The sequence below is a fragment of the Salvelinus fontinalis genome, chromosome 9 (assembly GCF_029448725.1).
Source record: "Salvelinus fontinalis isolate EN_2023a chromosome 9, ASM2944872v1, whole genome shotgun sequence".
NCBI lineage: Eukaryota > Metazoa > Chordata > Actinopteri > Salmoniformes > Salmonidae > Salvelinus > Salvelinus fontinalis.
In genome coordinates, this window is record NC_074673.1 from 61,429,050 (window position 1) to 61,450,007 (window position 20,958).

General features: G+C 43.4%; 1 protein-coding gene across 1 annotated transcript in view; it reads right to left on the reverse strand.

Moving 5' to 3' along the window:
• LOC129862913 (Krueppel-like factor 5) overlaps positions 1-16,513 on the reverse strand; it is a 37,240-nt gene extending 20,727 nt beyond the window's left edge. The window contains exon 1 of the mRNA XM_055935015.1: positions 16,270-16,513. Coding sequence (XP_055790990.1) covers positions 16,270-16,407 — 138 coding nt within the window. The 5' untranslated portion in view covers positions 16,408-16,513. The remainder of the gene's footprint in view (positions 1-16,269) is intronic.
• Between the last annotated feature and the right edge of the window lie 4,445 nt (positions 16,514-20,958).

Consider the following 20,958-nt stretch of genomic DNA (forward strand, 5'->3'; position numbering starts at 1 on the left):
ACTCTCCTCGGTTATCGTCAGAGCCGTATATATATTTCCCGCAAGCGGATACCAAGACGGCCATCAAGGAACTTCACTGGACTTTATGCAAACTGGAAACCATATATCCTGAGGCTGCATTTATTGTAGCTGGGGGATTTTAACAAAGCTAATCTGAGAACAAGGCTACCTAAATTCTACCAGCATATCGATTGCCGTCCACGAGCGAGTAACACACACGACCATTGCTACTCTAACTTCTGCGATGCATGCAAGGCTCTCCCCCACCCTCCCTTCGACAAATCTGACCATGACTCCATCTTTTTACTCCCCTCCTATAGGCAGAAACTAAAACAGGAAGTGCTTAGGTCTATCCAACGCTGGTCTGACCAATCGGATTCCACGCTTCAAGATTGCTTCAATCACGTGAGCACGTCACAACAGTAGCCAACTACAGAGAAACATAGGCTCATCCATCAGCCTTTCCCCCCTGGCCTGCAGTTACTTTCCCTGGTTTGGTGTTGTATCACCCACCTCCCTCCCCAGGCAGTTTGGAGCTTAGGGATAAGCACCCTAGCCTAGCAGCCCCATAGAGCAGGTCCCTGTACAGACAGGTCTAACTGCATACTGCTGTCAACACAGGCCTAGCCAAGGCCGGGGAAGGCACCACCATTAGACTGCTTGAAAAGCAAAGCATCAACTATATTTGATGAACAAAGATCCTATATTTAGTTAATATGAACCTAGTGCCCTGTCCCTGTTGGGCATGTGTGCATATAAAGTTGCCTATTGACAGTGTGTGGGGTGGGTGCAATTTTGGCAGGGGGTCTTGTGGTTCTCTCCCAGATTTGTTTTACTTGAAAAGATATTGCCTGCATTTTAAAGGCCCAATGTAGCCATTTTAATCTCAATATCAAATCATTTCTGGGTAACGATTAAGTACCTTACTGTAAGAGTTTTCCAATAAAATGGTAAAACATAAACAAAAATAGCTATTGGCCAAAAAAAGCTAATTCAAGTTAAGATTTTGTTAGGACTATCCTGGAGTGGTCTTAGTGGGGATGTGAAGGACACCAAAGCAGTGCATTAATCACAATGTAGATTAATCCGCCAGAGCGGAAGGGCCTAATGGGAGCTGTATCCTGAAGATACAGGAGGTATCTGTATTAGCAGAGAGGTTTTGAACTCTCTTTGTTATTTGTCGATTACCTTATACTACCTGGAGACGTCACCAGGCAACCAGCAAAAATGACATTTCATATTCTACATTTTTTTCACACTTTTACAGTGTTCATTTCATCAGCTGTTGTATAATATGATACAAAACACAGGACAAACAGATTTTTGACTGCACTGGGCCTTTAACAAGGTTTACCATTACTCATGGTCTCTCTGGAAGGTTTGTAGAGAGGAAAGATACATTTGAGTCGTCTTTTAAGGACTATATAGGAAAGACAATGGGTGTGAACATGTTTACCTATTACATTTCAGAGAACCTTCATTCGGTTGGCTTGCCACCCATAGATTATGAAAGTCTGGCAGGTTCCTGTCGTGCCAAATAGTGTTTGGTTCCCTGCGTCACAATGGGCTAAAACAGGGTCACACAGGAGAACACAGAAGATTAAAACATAAAAAATCTTTGTGAAGTGTACATGAAGAGGACTATTAAAAGCTGTGTTGGTCAATATTCACCTTCGGTCACTCCCTATCATATTGCCAACATGTGCAAATTGGCATTGATGACAGCCTCAAGTCTTCTTGGGAGTTTCTCCCATTATTCTCTGTAGATCCTCTCAAGCTCTGTCAGGTTGGATGGGCGAGCGTCACTGCACAGCTATTTTTAGGTCTCTCCAGAGATGTTCGATCGGGTTCAAGTCCGGCCTCTGGCTGGGCCACTCAAGGACATTCAGAGACTTGTCCTGAAGCCACTCCTGCATTGTCTGGGCTGTATGCTTTGGGTTGTTGTCCTGTTGGTAGGTGCACCTTCGCCCCAGTCTGTGGTCCTGAACGCTCTGGAGCAGGTTTTCATCAAGGTACTCTCTGTACTTTGCTCCGTTCATCTTTGCCTCAGTCCTGACTAGTCTATTAGTCCCTGTCGCTGAAAAACATCCCCACAGCATGATGCTGCCACCCCCATGCTTCACTGTAGGGATGGTGCCAGGTTTCCTCCAGACGTAACGCTTGGCATTCAGGCCAAAGAGTTCAATCTTGGTTCCATCAGACCAGAGAATCTTGTTTCTCATGTTCTGAGAGTCTTTAGGTGCCTTTTGGCAAACTCCAAGCAGGCTGTCATGTGCCTCTTACTGAGGAGTGGTGTGTCCTTCTGGCCACTCTACCATAATGGCCTGATTGGTGGAGTGCTGCAGAGATGGTTGTCCTTCTGGAAGGTTCTCCCATCTGACCATCGGGTTCTTGGTCACCTCCCTGACCAAGGCCCTTCTCCCCCGATTGCTTAGTTTGGCCAGGCGGCCAGCTCTAGGAAGAGTCTTGGTGGTTCCAAACTTCTCCCATTGAAGAATGATGGAGGCCACTGTGTTCTAGGGTACCTTCAATGCTGCAGACTTGTTTGGTACCCTTCCCCAGATCTGTGCTTTGACACAACCCTGTCTCGGAGCTCTACGGTCAATTCCTTCGACCTCATGGTTTGGTTTTTGCTCTGACATGCACTGTCAACTGTGGGACCTTACCTTGCCTTTCCAAATCATGTCCAATCAATTGAATTCACCACAGGTGGACTCCAATCAAGTTGTAGAAACATTTAAAGGATGATCAATGGAAACAGGATGCACCTGAGCTCAATTTCGAGTCTCATAGTAAAAGGTCTGAATGCTTATGTGAATAAGATATGTTTTTTATTTTTAATACATTTGCAAACATTTTAAAAAAATGGTTTTGCTTTGTCTTTATGTGGTATTGTGTGTAGATTGATGAGGGAAAAAATGATTTAATCAATTTTAGAATAAGGCTGTAACGTAACAAAATGTGGAAAAAGTGAAGGGGTCTGAATACTTTCCAAATGCACTTTATATTAATACTATTTATATTAACAGGCCTTGAGGCCGATAAGTAAAGCTTAATAAAGAGCAGTGTGTGGGTTTGTTATTTTTTCTCATCTTATTCAACTGTTACCATGCACCTGCAAGTGTCTTTTGAAAATGTATTTAATTGCTTAGAGAAAGAGATTTTGTTTAACAAGAAAAACAATAATAATTGCATGTCAAAAATGAACTTTTTGTAATGGCAATCCTGGTTATAGGTAACAATCCTTTGCATGAACTGCCTACATTATTACGCATATTATTTGTTAATTATGGAAATTAAGATACTCAGAATTTTAAATATATATACACTACCATTCAAAAGTTTGCGGTCATTTAGAAATGTCCTTGTTTTTGAAAGAAGAGCACATTTCGTACACAGCGTTGTACGAGATCTTCAGATTCTTGGCAATTTCTCACATGGAAAAGCCTTCATTTCTCAGAACTAGAATAGACTGACGAGTTTCAGAAGAAAGTCCTTTGTTTCTGGCCATTTTGAGCCTGTAATCGAACCCACAAATGCTGATGCTCCAGATACACAACTAATCTAAAGAAGGCCAGTTTTATTGCTTCTTTAATCAGAACAACAGTTTTCAGCTATGCTAACATAATTGCAAAAGTGTTTTCTAATGATCAATTAGCCTTTTAAAATGATAAACTTGGATTAGCTGACACAACGTGCCATTGGAACACAGGAGTGATGGTTGCTTATAATGGGCCTCTGTATACCTATGTAGATATTCCATAAAGAAAAATCTGCTGTTTCCAGCTAAAATAGTAATTTACAACATTAACAATGTCTACACTTTATTTCTGATCCATTTGATGTTATTTTAAAGGGGAAAAAATTGCTTTTCTTTCAAAAACAAGGACATTTCTAAGTGACCCCAAACTTTTGAAAGTTGGCATGTATATATATATTTTTTGTTGCTAACATTGTAGAGCTCAAAACAGCGCTCTGCCCCACCTGCCCTGAATGACGTGTCGCCACTGGGTAGGATACAGGTCATAAAGAACTCCTAAACGGAATTACGTCATCAGCATGTTACCTGTCTCTACTTTTAAATCCATAGACAAAATTATTACGGAGTTTATTTGGCCGGTAAAAGGGCCAGGATGAGACTAGCGAAATTACAGGCAAAGACTGAGAAGGGAGGATCAAAGCTCCCTAACATGCAATTGTATTAAGAAGCCTTTGTAGCTGCCCAAATATCCTCTCTCTTTATTGAGAACTTGACTAGGCCAATTTGGGTGGACATGGAAGAGGAACGTAATGCCCCATTCGGAGCATCAGATTATTTGCGTCAACAAAAGGTGGGACTGCAGAATCCAATAATGTCCCATACAAAAAAATATATGGAGTCAGATTCATAAGAGAGAGACATCTTCACCTTTCCTGACAAGCTCTGCTTAATTATGGAACAACTTTAAATTGAAAATAGGGAGACACGTGGTTTTCTGGAAAGATTGGTATAGAAAGGGGATAAAGAACATTGGTTGTCTATATCAAGAAAACACTTGTACCTCTTTTGAAGAACAAAGGTCCAAGTATAATTTACAGAAACAAGACTTTTGAAGACATCTCCAGATATCTCCAGCTTAGAGATTGTATGTTTAAAGTAAGACAGAATAACAACAAATTCCCAGAACATGCCGATATAAGTGTTAAGATAGAGATCCTTTGCAAATTACCACATACCGCAAGGCTTACAGTGACCTTATAGGTGGATTTAATGGAACTTGTAAGTGCCAAAAGACTGTATGGTAAAAAGACTTAGAGGTAACATTTGGAGACGAGGATGGAATATGATAGTACAACATGAGAGATGTCCGGTCCAAGCTGATTCAATTATAAGTGTTAAATAGGAATTGTTGGACTCCTCTGAGTTTGAACAGAATAGGTTTGAATTAAGATTCAGTCAATAAAAAAATAAAAATAAATTGGAGGCCTCTTACACTTCAGTGTTGTGATGCAAAAATTCTAGCAAAATGCATAGCGCATTCAACTTAAAAGGTATATTTTGGAGTCCCCATATATCGCATGCGATTCCGGTCGCATTCCGCTTCGCTCCACAGGTAGTATCACATTTCATTTCATTACAGTACCACGGTTTGATTTGTTTGATCTTAGCTAGCTACATAGTCGTCTTTGTATCAAAGATAATTGTGTAGTTTAGAGTAATTATCTAGGTTAGCTAGCCAGCTATTTTAGTCCTTCTAACGTAACGTAACGTAGTCAACACTGCTAGCTAGCCAGCTAGCCAGCTAGCCACCGAATAGCAGCACTGTAGAAACTATTACATTCAACGGAACAACGGAACGACTTGATTAGTGTAGTGTTAGCTAGCTACATAGTTGTCTTTGCTGTCTTTGTATCTAAGATAATTGTGTAGTCTAGAGTAATTATCGGTTAGCTAGCCAGCTATTTTCGTCCGTCGCGCTGTCGTTCTCCTACCTAGTCAACACTGCTAGCTAGCCAACTTCTACCGAATAGCAGCACTGTAGAAACTATTACATTACAACGGAACGATTTGATTAGTGTAGTGTTAGCTAGCTACATAGTTGTCTTTGCTGTCCTTGTATCTAAGATAATTGTGTAGTTTAGAGTAATTATCTAGCCAGTTATCGAGGTTACCTAGCCAGCTATCGAGGTTACCTAGCCAGCTACACTTTCAAACAAAGTCAACAACGCAGCCACTGCTAGCTAGCCTACTTCAGCAGTACTGTATCATTTTAATCATTTTAGTCAATAAGATTTTTGCAACGTAAGCTTAACTTTCTGAACATTCGAGACGTGTAGTCCACTTGTCATTCCAATCTCCTTTGCATTAGCGTAGCCTCTTCTGTAGCCTGTCAACTATGTGTCTGTCTATCCCTGTTCTCTCCTCTCTGCACAGACCATACAAACGCTTCACACCGCGTGGCCGCGGCCACCCTAACCTGGTGGTCCCAGCGCGCACGACCCACGTGGAGTTCCAGGTCTCCGGTAGCCTCTGGAACTGCCGATCTGCGGCCAACAAGGCAGAGTTCATCTCAGCCTATGCTTCCCTCCAGTCCCTCGACTTCTTGGCACTGACGGAAACATGGATCACCACAGATAACACTGCTACTCCTACTGCTCTCTCCTCGTCTGCCCACGTGTTCTCGCACACCCCGAGAGCTTCTGGTCAGCGGGGTGGTGGCACCGGGATCCTCATCTCTCCCATGTGGTCATTCTCTCTTTCTCCCCTTACCCATCTGTCTATCGCCTCCTTTGAATTCCATGCTGTCACAGTTACCAGCCCTTTCAAGCTTAACATCCTTACCATTTATCGCCCTCCAGGTTCCCTTGGAGAGTTCATCAATGAGCTTGATGCCTTGATAAGCTCCTTTCCTGAGGACGGCTCACCTCTCACAGTTCTGGGTGACTTTAACCTCCCCACGTCTACCTTTGACTCATTCCTCTCTGCCTCATTCTTTCCACTCCTCTCCTCTTTTGACCTCACCCTCTCACCTTCCCCCCTACTCACAAGGCAGGCAATACGCTGGACCTCATCTTTACTAGATGCTGTTCTTCCACTAACCTCATTGCAACTCCCCTCCAAGTCTCCGACCACTACCTTGTATCCTTTTCCCTCTCGCTCTCATCCAACACTTCCCACACTGCCCCTACTCGGATGGTATCGCGCCGTCCCAACCTTCGCTCTCTCTCCCCCGCTACTCTCTCCTCTTCCATCCTATCATCTCTTCCCTCTGCTCAAACCTTCTCCAACCTATCTCCTGATTCTGCCTCCTCAACCCTCCTCTCCTCCCTTTCTGCATCCTTTGACTCTCTATGTCCCCTATCCTCCAGGCCGGCTCGGTCCTCCCCTCCTGCTCTGTGGCTCGACGACTCATTGCGAGCTCACAGAACAGGGCTCCGGGCAGCCGAGCGGAAATGGAGGAAAACTCGCCTCCCTGCGGACCTGGCATCCTTTCACTCCCTCCTCTCTACATTTTCCTCTTCCGTCTCTGCTGCTAAAGCCACCTTCTACCACTCTAAATTCCAAGCATCTTGCTCTAACCCTAGGAAGCTCTTTGCCACCTTCTCCTCCCTCCTGAATCCTCCTCCCCCTCCCCCCCTCCTTCCTCTCTGCGGATGACTTCGTCAACCATTTTGAAAAGAAGGTCGACGACATCCGATCCTCGTTTGCTAAGTCAAACGACACCGCTGGTTCTGCTCACACTGCCCTACCCTGTGCTTTGACCTCTTTTTCCCCTCTCTCTCCAGATGAAATCTCGCGTCTTGTGACGGCCGGCCGCCCAACAACCTGCCCGCTTGACCCTATCCTCTCCTCTCTTCTCCAGACCATTTCCGGAGACCTTCTCCCTTACCTCACCTCGCTCATCAACTCATCCTTGACTGCTGGCTACGTCCCTTCCGTCTTCAAGAGAGCGAGAGTTGCACCCCTTCTGAAAAAACCTACACTCGATCCCTCCGATGTCAACAACTACAGACCAGTATCCCTTTTTTCTTTTCTCCCCAAAACTCTTGAACGTGCCGTCCTTGGCCAGCTCTCCTGCTATCTCTCTCTGAATGACCTTCTTGATCCAAATCAGTCAGGTTTCAAGACTAGTCATTCAACTGAGACTGCTCTTCTCTGTATCACGGAGGCGCTCCGCACTGCTAAAGCTAACTCTCGCTCCTCTGCTCTCATCCTTCTAGACCTATCGGCTGCCTTCGATACTGTGAACCATCAGATCCTCTTCTCCACCCTCTCCGAGTTGGGCATCTCCGGCGCAGCCCACGCTTGGATTGCGTCCTACCTGACAGGTCGCTCCTACCAGGTGGCGTGGCGAGAATCTGTCTCCTCACCACGTGCTCTCACCACTGGTGTCCCCCAGGGCTCTCTTCTAGGCCCTCTCCTATTCTCGCTATACACCAAGTCACTTGGCTCTGTCATAACCTCACATGGTCTCTCCTATCATTGCTATGCAGACGACACACAATTAATCTTCTCCTTTCCCCCTTCTGATAACCAGGTGGCGAATCGCATCTCTGCATGTCTGGCAGACATATCAGTGTGGATGACGGATCACCACCTCAAGCTGAACCTCGGCAAGACAGAGCTGCTCTTCCTCCCGGGGAAGGACTGCCCGTTCCATGATCTCGCCATCACGGTTGACAACTCCATTGTGTCCTCCTCCCAGAGTGCTAAGAACCTTGGCGTGATCCTAGACAACACCCTGTCGTTCTCATCTAACATCAAGGCAGTGGCCCATTCCTGTAGGTTCATGCTCTACAACATCCGCAGAGTACGACCCTGCCTCACACAGGAAGCGGCGCAGGTCCTAATCCAGGCACTTGTCATCTCCCGTCTGGATTACTGCAACTCGCTGTTGGCTGGGCTCCCTGCCTGTGCCATTAAACCCCTACAACTCATCCAGAACGCCGCAGCCCGTCTGGTGTTCAAGCTTCCCAAGTTCTCTCACGTCACCCCGCGCCTCCGCTCTCTCCACTGGCTTCCAGTTGAAGCTCGCATCCGCTACAAGACCATGGTGCTTGCCTACGGAGCTGTGAGGGGAACGGCACCTCCGTACCTTCAGGCTCTGATCAGGCCCTACACCCAAACAAGGGCACTGCGTTCATCCACCTCTGGCCTGCTCGCCTCCCTACCACTGAGGAAGTACAGTTCCCGCTCAGCCCAGTCAAAACTGTTCGCTGCTCTGGCACCCCAATGGTGGAACAAACTCCCTCACGACGCCAGGACAGCGGAGTCAATCACCACCTTCCGGAGACACCTGAAACCCCACCTCTTTAAGGAATACCTAGGATAGGATAAAGTAACCCTTCTGACCCCCCCTTAAAAGATTTAGATGCACTATTGTAAAGTGGCTGTTCCACTGGATATCTTAAGGTGAATGCACCAATTTGTAAGTCGCTCTGGATAAGAGCGTCTGCTAAATGACTTAAATGTAAATGTATTGCCGGATACAACTCATGCTAATCAGACAGGTGTTTTACAAGGATGATACATTGGTGATAATATAAGACAAGTACTGGAAACAATAGAACACTATGAAATATCGGGGACACCAGGCCTGGTTTTCATAGCTGACTCAAGCGCTTTTGACAAAGTACGACTGGAGTTTATATATAAATGTCTTTAATATTTCAATTTTGGAGAATCTCTAATAAAATGGGTTAAAGTTATGTATAGTAACCCTATGTGTAAAATAGTAAATAATGGCTACTTCTCAGAACGTTTTAAACTTTTGGGCGGATCCCAAATTGCTAAATGGGCTGCGGAGTGTTTTTTGCTTAGTTTGCCTAATTGTGTTATTAACATGCTGTGTATGTGTGTGTATTTTCAATAAATTCCCTCCCATTAATAGAAGTATACCCTTTATTATGGCGATAGTATTACCATACTAATTACAGTGCCTTGGGAAAGTATTCAGAACCCTTGACTTTTTCCACATTTTGTTATGTTACAGCCGTATTCTAAAATTGATTAAATCGTTTTTCCCCACTCATGAATCTACACACAATACCCCATAATGGCAAAGCAAAATCAGGTTTTTAAAAATGTTTGCTAATTTATCATTTAAAAAAACTGAAATATCACATTTACACAAGTACTCAGACCCTTTACTCAATACGCAGTGACTCGAGTCTTCTTGGGTATGATGCTGCAAGCTTGGCACACCTGTATTTTGGGAGTTTCTCCCATTCTTCTCTGCAGATCCTCTCAAGCTCTGTCAGGTTGGATTTTCAGTTCTCTCCAGAGATGTTCGATCAGGTTCAAGTCCGGGCTGTGGCTGTGCCACTCGAGGACATTCAGAAACTTGTTCCAAAGCCACTCCTGCTTTGTCTTGGCTGTGTGCTTAGGGTCGTTGTCTGTTGGAAGGTGAACCTTCACCCCAGTCTGAGGTCCTGAGCGCTCTGGAGCAGGTTTTCATCAAGGATCTCTCTGTACTTTGCTCCGTTCATCTTTGCCTCAATCCTGACTAGTATCTCAGTCCCTGCCGGTGGGATGGTGCCAGGTTTCCTCCAGACTTGACGTTTGGCATTCAGGCCAAAGAGTTCAATCTTGGTTTCATCAGATCAGAAAATCTTGTTTCTCATGGTGTGAGAGTTTTAGGTGCCTTTTGGCAAACTCCAAGCGGGCTGTCGTGTGACTTTTATTAAGGAGTGGAGTGCTGCAGAGATGGTTGCCCTTCTAGAAGGTTCTCCCATCTCCACAGAGGAACTCTGGAGCTCTGTCAGAGTGACCATAGGGTTCTTGGTTACCTCCCTGACCAAGGCTCTTCTCCCCGGTTTGCTCAGTTTGGCTGGGCGGCCAGATCTAGGAAGAGTCTTGGTGGTTCCAAACTTCTTAAATTTAAGAATGATGGATGGCACTGTGTTCTAGGGTACCTTCAATGCTGCAGACTTTTTTGGTACCCTTCCCCAGATCTGTGCTTCGACACAATCCTGTCTCGGAGCTCTACAGACAATTCCTTCGACCTCACGGTTTGGTTTTTGCTCTGACATGCACTGTCAACTGTGGGACCTTATATAAACAGGTGTGTGCCTTTCCAAGTCATGTCTAATTAATTGAATGCACCACAGGTGGACTCCATTCAAGTTGTAGTAACATCTGAAGGATGATCAATGGAAACAGGATACACCTGAGCTCAATTTCGAGTCTCATAGCAAAGGGTCTGAATACTTATGTAAATAAGGTATCTGTTTTTTATTTTTAATACATTTACTAAAATGTCTAAAAACCTGTTTTCTCTTTGTCATCATGGGGTATTGTGATGTCATCATGGGGTATTGTGTGTAGATTGTTTTTATTTTATAAATTATAGAATAAGTCTGTAGCATTTGGAAAAAGTCAAGGGGTCTGAATACTTTCCGAAGGCACAGTAGATTGTATAACCCAGAATGAAGGGTTTGACGATTATTATCATAGAAGTGATAAAAGATAGAAGTAGGGAATATGAAGGAAAAATATATAGTCTGGAAGGACAGCCTTGACTTGTACATCTTGTCTCATACAGTCATTGGTTTCTGTAGGTAATGGGTAGAGATATGAGGGGGAGACGGTCATGACCCCCTCCTCTGACCTTTTGGCAGAACGCCCAGAACATGTTCTATAAGTTAAGATAGGAGACGGTGCCAGACACATGCAGGAACCATGCCTATGTAGCTTGTCTGTGTAAGCAGTATATAAGACAACTAACGAGACTGCCATGGCAGAGCTCACTTCAGACTAGAGGTCGACCGATTATGATTTTTCAACGCCGATACCGATTATTGGAGGACCAAAAAAGCCGATACCGATTAATCGGCTGATTTTTATTTATTTATTTGTAATAATGACAATTACAACAATATTGAATGAACACTTATTTTAACTTAATATAATACATCAATAAAATCAATTTAGCCTCAAATAAATATTGAAACATGTTCAATTTGGTTTAAATAATGCAAAAACAAAGTGTTGGAGAAGAAAGTAAAAGTGCAATATGTGCCATGTAAGAAAGCTAACGTTTAAGTTCCTTGCTCAGAACATGAGAACATCTGAAAGCTGGTGGTTCCTTTTAACATGAGTCTTCAATATTCCCAGGTAAGAAGTTTTAGGTTGTAGTTATTATAGGAATTATAGGACTATTACTCTCTATACCATTTGTATTTCATTAACCTTTGACTATTGGATGTTCGTATAGGCACTTTAGTATTGCCAGTGTAACAGTATAGCTTCCATCCCTCTCCTCGCTCCTACCTGGGCTCGAACCAGGAACACAACGACAACAGCCACCCTCGAAGCAGCGTTACCCATGCAGAGCAAGGGGAATAACTACTCCAAGTCTCAGAGCGAGTGACATTTGAAACGCACCCCGCTAACTAGCTAGCCATTTCACATCGGTTACACCAGCCTAATCTCGGGAGTTGATAGGCTTGAAGCACAGCGAAGCTTCTGGCAAAACGCAGGAAAGTGCTGTTTGAATGAATGCTTACGAGCCTTCTGCTGCCTACCACCGCTCAGTCAGACTGCTCTATCAAATCATAGACTTAGTTATAACATAATAACACACAGAAATACGAGCCTTAGGTCATTAATATGGTAGAATCCGGAAAATATCATCTCGAAAACAAGACGTTTATTCTTTCAGTGAAATACGGAACCGTTCCGTATTTTATCTAACGGGTGGCATCCATAAGTCTAAATATTCCTGTTACATTGCACAACCTTCATTCAATGTTATGTCATAATTACGTAAAATTCTGGCAAATTAGGCGGCCCGAACTGTTGCAGATACACTGACTCTGCATGCAATGAACGCAAGGGAAGTGACACAATTTCACCTGGTTAATGTTGCCTGCTAAACTGGATTTCTTTTAGCTAAATATGCAGGTTTAAAAATATATACTTCTGTGTATTGATTTTAAGAAAGGCATTGATGTTTATGGTTAGGTACACATTGGAGCAACGATACGCACCGCATCGATTATATGCAACGCAGGACACGCTAGATAAACTAGTAATATCATCAACCATGTGTAGTTAACTAGTGATTATGATTGATTGTTTTTTATAAGATAAGTTTAATGCTAGCTAGCAACTTACCCTGGCTTCTTACTGCATTCGCGTAACAGGCAGGCTCCTCGTGGAGTGCAATGTAATCAGGTGGTTAGAGCGTTGGACTAGTTAACTGTAAGGTTGCAAGATTGAATCCCCCGAGATGACAAGGTAAAAATCTGTCGTTCTGCCCCTGAACGAGGCAATTAACCCACCGTTCCTAGGCCGTCATTGAAAATAAGAATGTGTTCTTAACTGACTAGCCTAGTTAAATAAAGATTTTAAAAAGGTGTAAAAAAAACTAAACGTGTACAAAAATACCGATTTCCGATTGTTATGAAAACTTGAAATCGGCCCTAATTAAATCGGCCATTCCGATTAATCGGTCGATCTCTACTTCAGACCTGTACTTTATGCATCTAAGTTGAATGTGACCTCTCCAGCTTGCTGATAATAAATAATAATTAATTTAAGAATGACTTCAGGTGTCCCTGGTGGTAATTTCCACGACACAATCAAGCTATTTTAAGACACCTGGGTGTATTAGAAACAAATATGTAAAGATTATTTGGTAAAACTTTTGAATTTGGCCCTACTGCCATAACCTCAATAAATGCACTAAATAACAAACAAAGATACACATATATCCGAAGGATCTATGGTTTGTAGTGACTGAAATGCATAAGAAAGGTATTGAGGTGATCTGGTAATAAGTAAGTAAGTGTGTGTGTGTGTGTGTGTGTGTGTGTGTGTGTGTGTGTGTGTGTGTGTGTGTGTGTGTGTGTGTGTGTGTGTGTGTGTGTGTGTGTAAAAGTACATCTGCATTGCTTTCAAATGCAATTTTGTCACAGTCCATTCTAAATCCCAATTCAAACGGAAACTTTGCGTGCTCACGCTGTAAATATAATACATTAGGACTGAATGAGAGAGACAGACAAGCCGCCATCGTTTGTAGAAAATGTATAGAAAAGCTAAGTAGACTTAAGATGTAGTTTAAAATGTATTGGGCTGTAAGCTAATGGTGTATCAGTCAAATAGGCTACAGTGGGAATAGAAAGTCACACTGCTTTCAAATTCTGCAAGGAATAAAGGGCAAATATTGCACAGTCTAGGTGTTTTAATACATTTTCATTTTCAGAATGTTTTCTTTTTTTTCTCTCACTTGGATATTGTGGGTTACTGTGTGTATATAAAGCCGGAAAAAGTATAATTGTATTTCTTTTCATTTCAGGCTGTAAGGCAACAAAATGTGTACATTTTGAAAGGGGGTGGGTACACCCACTGTATACTCACTGTACATATTTGAAAACAATTGCAGCCTACCTGTTGATTTCAATCCTAGGCATATAGCCTTAGCAGGCTACAGCTGGAAAACTGGAGGACTCCGATTTCAATAGAGAATACTGTTTATCTAGAAGAACGACCCTTACGAAAAAAAACTTGCAGTCAGAGAGCTGAATAATTACAGTACACTGCAGTATAACTGCAGTTCAACGGCAGTACAATGCAATTACTGCATCCAAAATACCACAGTTGACTGCAGTGACTGTACTTTTACTGCGGTTTCAAAACGTCAATCTTTTTTTGTAAGGGGAGACTTGGTTGTTTATGAACAACTCGGGTATACTAACTACAAGTTCCTTGTGAGCTATAAGCAACAACAGTTTAGCACAGGTATGGTGGCTCCCGTAGGACATCTAAGATGAGTCAAAAGGAACTCACAACAATAACTCCCAGGGGCTAGATAGCAAACAAAATCAACTGCTTATTATGGATTTTCAGGACAATTACATTAGCACTGATGCTGGCTACTCTCGCACACAAGTTGACGGGCGTCTCTCAATGTGATTTCGGCTTGAGAGTCAGAGTTCTCAATGATGGGGTCATAATAGCTAGCTCCAACCATTCAAAAGTTAGAGCCAAATCTATAGGAAGAAAACTGAAACCGCTCTGTTTTTCACAATCACATTTAGCGGCCATCGGAGGTTACTTGCGTAACCCAGGTTCTATGAACTGCGGGGAATTCTGTGGATTCATTATTGGGGGGGGACAACAACATAGCACTCTGGAATATTTAGGGGGACACTTAAACTATACCGACTGTGCCTATGAAGGGGGGGCCAAGTTTATTACTAATCCCCAAGTCAATCTCCAAGTCAGGAACAGACTACGGGAGGCGCACAGTACTACATAGAGCCATGGCTACATGGAACTCTATTCCACATCAGGTAACTAATGCAAGCAGTAGAATCAGATTTTAAAAATGGATAAAAATACACCTTACGGAACAGCAGGGACTGTGAAGAGACACACACACACAGGCACAGACACACATACACATGATAAGACACACACTCTACACACACGCCAAGTGGATTTTGTAGTGTAGATAATGTGATAGTAGAGTAGTGGCCTGAGGAAACACACTTACTGTCTTGTGAAAAGTGTTACGAAATGTAATGTAATATTTTACATTCTATATAACTGCTTTAATGTTGCTGGACCCCAGGTATGGGGATCCTTAATAAATACAAATACTATTAAAGAAGAGAAGGCTTCTTGAACTTTCAATTGCAATATTCTGATTACGAAAATAATTCCTGAATCTCTGTATAGAGAAAGGAAATGGGCCCTATTCTTATTCTTTCTATCATTAGCCTAAATCCATCCATGAAGACAGACAGTCAAATGACAATCATAAACACACCAGCGGCTATAAATAGATAAGATAAATCCACATCAAAGTTAAAAGCTGTGAATTCCAAAGAATTATCCATGTCCAAAAGAGAGCATCAAGGGTAATTGGACACCGTCAGATCCCATTCAACAGTTGGCATTCCGCCAGATGTCGCAGGGTAAACATAAAACACGACACCAGAAAGGAAACTGAACTATCTGCAGTTGGGGGTCGGAAACTGGGAAAAAACTCACACACACCCTCTTAAAATCAGCAGCAAAATAGCAGCAGACAGATCATGTGCAAAAACTGAAGTCTATATATTATTATTATTTAATAATAATGACATTTTAATAAGAAAAACGTGGTCAAATTGAGGTTTTAATTCATTCGTTTTGTCTTGACCCTTAAATTAATCATTTTTCGATGTGTTCAATGATATTACACTGTACAGTTTACTTGCACCTTGTTCGATCCTCTGCTATCCTATTCGAAGTAGGCTATAATCCTCACTGTTTTATTGCACACTTGTTCGTCCCGGCTAAATAGATAGTCGTGGTGCTACTTTAGTCCACTTCTATTCATAAAACAATCTTTAAACGAATTAAATGCACGAAAAATATGCATTTATAACGAAGTGACTAACAAATCTAAAGACATAAAAAATACGCATCAATTTGTATGCCTATTCAACAACATTATTCCGTATGTATGGAAGCATGCTTGTGTCGAGAAGACTAGCCTAATGCAATGTAATAACGCTATAGGCTTTTCTATAGGCTAACAATTTATGGGAAATCATGTATATTGAATAGGCCTACATGTGCTCTCTCTCCCAAGAACATATAAATAATTAATTCATTATTATGTATGCATATACAACAATGTTTATTGGGGTTAGAGAATAGAGGGGGACACATAGTTTAGTGCCCACTATCCAACTGACTACAAAATATAAACCAGGAGAAGAGCGGGATAGGGTGGAACCGCTGGCCGTACCTGGCCTACCCTCCACCGGGTTAAGATGTCGACTAATTCTCACCGCGGGTTTCACTTCCTCAAAAACGGACGAGTCATCTGCGCCGTCCGCTCCAGACAGCCGCACAAGTTTTAGCTGCGTGAAAACCGCGCTCTCTTCTGTGTGTGCCGGATTCATGGCCAGTCCTATACTAGTTTCCATAACTATCTCCCTGATAAAACGTATTCAAATAGCTCTTTCTTTGTAAATATAACTTATGTAAAGTACATATAGATTTGACAACTGCTGCGTGATAAGCGCGTCTTTATCAGATCCAGGAACGCCCGGTAATTCCAAATGCCTCCCTCTGGCTCACATGTCGTTTTACCTGCGCTCAAGAAGCCTATGGCAGTGAGACCTGGAAGTCATGATTGACAGGAACATTAGCCAATCCAAGCGAGGAGGGGCGGGTGGGGGATAAACGGTGAAACTCGAACAGCTAATTTTGGGCACTCATTCCAGTTGGTGAAGCTAGCAATGGCGGTTCTAGCTTGTATAGCTCCCTGGGCGAACCACACCTTCAGCACATTTAAAACTATATAAATATAAAAATATATACAAAAATAAGACCCATAAATATAAAAAAATAAGTAACAAAGACAAATAGAAACAAATTGTAGTATATAAATACAAAATATAATTACATTTTTACACTACTCATTTATTGCCTTGTCAGCTTGGGATTGGATCCAGCAACCTTTTGGTTATTGGCCCAACACTCTAACCACTAGGCTACCTGCGTGTGCTTTGGGGACCTTTAACAGAATGTGACTGGCAGAACGGTGTTGTATGTGGAGGATGAGGGCTGCAGTGGATATCTCAGATAGGGGGAGTGAGGCCTAAGAGGGCATCAACCAGTGGGTCTTGCGACAGGTATACAGAAATGACCAGTTTACAGAGTATAGCATGTATAGAGTGATGTGTCCTATAAGGAGCATTGGTGGCAAATCTGATGGTAATGAACATCTAGCCGCTCGAGAGCACCCTCACCTGCCGATCTATGAATTACGTCTCAGTAATCTAGCATGGGTAGGATAGTCATCTGAATCAGGGTTTATTTGGCAGCTGGGGTGAAAGAGGAGAGATTTACGGTAGAGGAAACCAAGTCTAGATGTAACTTTTGGCCTGCAGCTTGTGCTGAGAGAAGGACAGTGTACCATCTACCAATACTCTCAAGTACTTGTATGAGGTGACTACCTCAAGCTCTAAACCCTCAGAGGTAGTAATCACACCTGTGGGGAGAGGGGTATTCTTCTTACCAAACCACATGACCTTTGTTTTGGAGGTGATCAGAACAAAGTTAAGGGCAGAGAAAGTTTGTTGGACACTAAGAAAGCTTTGTTGTAGAGTGTTTAACACAAAATCCGAGGAGGGGTCAGCAGTATAAGACTGTATAATCTGCATATAAATGGATGAGAGAGAGCTTCCTACTGCCTGAGCTATGTTGTTGATGTAAATTGAGAAGAGCGTGGGGCCTATGATCAAGCCTTGGGGTACTCCCTGGGTGACAGGCTGTGGCTGAGACAGCAGATGTTCTGACATCATACACTGCACTCTTTGAGAGAGGTAGTTAGCAAACCAAGCCAAAGACCCCTCAGAGGCACCAATACTCCTTAGCTGACCCACAAGAATAGAATGTTCTACCGTAAAAAAAAATATTAAAAAGTAACAAATAATTAAAGAGCAGCAGTAAAATAACAATAGCGAGGCTATATACAGGGTGTACCGGTACAGAGTCAATGTGCCGGGGCCCCGGTTAGTCGAGGTAATTGAGGTAATATGTACATGTAGGTAGAGTTAAAGTGACTATGCATAGAAAATAATCAGAGAGTAGCAGCGGCGTAAAAGGGGTGGACAATACAAATAGTCTGGGTAGCCATTTAATTAACTGTTCAAGAGTCTTATGGCTTGGGGGTAGAAGCTGTTAAGTATCCTTTTGGACCTAGACTTGACGCTCTGGTACCGCTTGCCGTGCGTGAGCAGTGAGAACAGTCTATGAATAGGGTAGCTGGAGTCTTTGACAATTTTTAGGGCCTTCCTCTGCCTGGTATCGAGGTCCTGATTGGCAGGACGCTTGGCCCCAGTGAAGTACTGGGCCGTACGCATTACCCTCTGTAGTGCCTTGCAGTTGGAGCCCGAGCAGTTGCCATACCAGACATTGATGCAACCAATCAGGATGCTCTCTATTTTTGCAGCTGTATAACTTTTTGAGGATCTGAGGACCCATGCCAAATCTTTTCAGTCTCCTGAGGGGGAATAGGCTTTGTCGTGCCCTCTTCACGACTGTCTTGGTGTGTTTGGACCATGATAGTTTATTGGTGATGTAGACACAAAGGAACTTAAAGGTCTCAACCTGCTCCACTACAGCCCAGTCGATGAGAATGGGGGCGTGCTCGGCCCTCCTTTTCCTGTAGTCCACAATCATCTCCTTTGTCTTGATCACGTTGAGGGAGAGGTTGCTGTCCTGGCACCACACAGTCAGGAGTCATACTTAGCCATGCAGTCAGGAGTGAACAGGGAGTGCAGGAGGGTACTGAGCACGCACCCCTGAAGGGCCCCCATGTTCAGGATCAGCGTGGCGGATGTGTTGTTGCCTACTCTTACCACCTGGGTGCGGCCCATCAGGAAGTCCAGGATCCAGTTGCAGAGGGAAGGGTTTAGTCCCAGGGTCCTTAGCTTAGTGTTGAGCTTTGAGGCCACTATGGTGTTGAAAGCTGAGCTGTAGTCAATGAATAGCATTCTCACATAGGTGTTCCTTTTGTCCAGGTGGGAAAGGGCAGTGTGGAGTGCAATAGAGATTGCATCATCTGTGGATCTGTTGGTGCGGTATGCAAATTGGAGGGGGTCTAGTGTTTCTGTTGATGTGAGACATGACCAGCCTTTCAAAGCACTTCATGGCTACAGACATGAGTGCTATGGGTCGGTAGTCATTTAGGCAGGTTACCTTAGTGTTCTTGGGCACAGGGACTATGGTAGTCTGCTTCAAATGTTGGTATTACAGACTCAGTCAGGGACAGGTTGAAAATGTCAGTGAAGACACTAGCCAGTTGGTCAGCGCATGCTCGGAGTGCACGTCCTGGTAATCCGTCTGGCACTGCGTTCTTGTGACACATATCGGCTACGGAGAGCGTGATCACGCAGTCATCTGGAACAGCTGATGCTCTCATGCATGTTTCAGTGTTATTTACCTCGGAGCGAGTATAGAAGTAATTTAGCTCATCTGGTAGGCTCATGGTCACTGGGCAGCTTGCGGCTGTGCTTCCCTTTGTAGTCCGTAACAGACTGCAAGCCCTGCCACATCCGACGAGCGTCGTAGTCGGTGTAGTACGTTTCAATCTTAGGCTTTTATTGACGCATTGCCAGTTTGATGGTTCATTTGAGGGCATAGCAGGATTTATTTTAAGCTTCCGGGTTAGAGTCCTACTCCTTGAAAGCGGCAGCTCTACCATTTAGCTCACTGCGGATGTTGCCTGTAATCCATGGCTTCTGGTTTGGCTACGTACAGTCACTGTGGGGACAACATCATCGATGCACTTATTGATGAAGCCAGTGACTTATGTGGTGTACTCCTCAATGCCATCGTAAGAATCCTGCAACATATTCCCATCTGTGCTAGCAAAACAGTCCTGTAGTTTAGCATCTGCTTCATCTGACCACTTTTTTATTGACCGAATCACTGGTGCTTCCTGCTTAAATTCTTGGCTTCTCAAATGACTGCCTCGCCTGGTTTACCAACTACTTCTCTGATAGAGTTCAGTGTGTCAAATCGGAGGGCCTGTTGTCCGAACCTCTGGCTTTCTCTATGGGGTGCCACAGGGTTCAATTCTCGGGCCGACTCTTTTCTCTGTATATATCAATGATGTCGCTCTTGCTGCTGGTGATTCTCTGATCCACGTCTACGCAGATGACACCATTCTGTATACATCTGGCCCTTCTTTGGACACTGCTAAAAAACCTCCAAACGAGCTTCAACGCCATACAACACTCCTTCCGTGGCCTCCAACTGCTTTTAACTGCTAGTAAAACTAAGTGCATGCTCTTCAACCGATTGCTGCCCCCACCCTCCCGCCCGACTAGCATCACTACTCTGGATGGGTCTGACCTAGAATATGTGGACAACTACAAATACCCACAGTTGAAGTCAAAAGTTCACATACACCTTAGCCAAATACATTTAAACTCAGTTTTTCACAATTCTTGACATTGAATCCTTGTAAAAAAATCCCTGTCTTAGGTCAGTTAGGATCACCACTTTATTTTAAGAATGTGAAATGTCAGAATAATAGTAGAGAAAATGATTTATTTCAGCTTTTATTTCCTTCATCACATTCCCAGTGGGTCAGAAGTTTACATAGACTCAATTAGTATTTGGTAGCATTGCCTTTAAATTGTTGAACTTGGGTCAAACGTTTCGAGTATCCTTCCACAAGCTTCCCACAATAAATTGGGTGAATTTTGGCCCATTCCTCCTGACAGAGCTAGTGTAACTGAGTCAGGTATGTAGGCCTCCTTGCTCGCACACACTTTTTCAGTTCTGCCCACACATTTTCTATAGGATTGAGGTCAGGGCTTTGTGATGGCCACTCCAATACCTTGACTTTGTTGTCCTTAAGCCATTTTGCCACAACTTTGGAAGTATGCTTGGGGTCATTGTCCATTTGGAAGACCCATTTGCAACCAAGCTTTCACTTCCTGACTAATGTCTTGAGATGT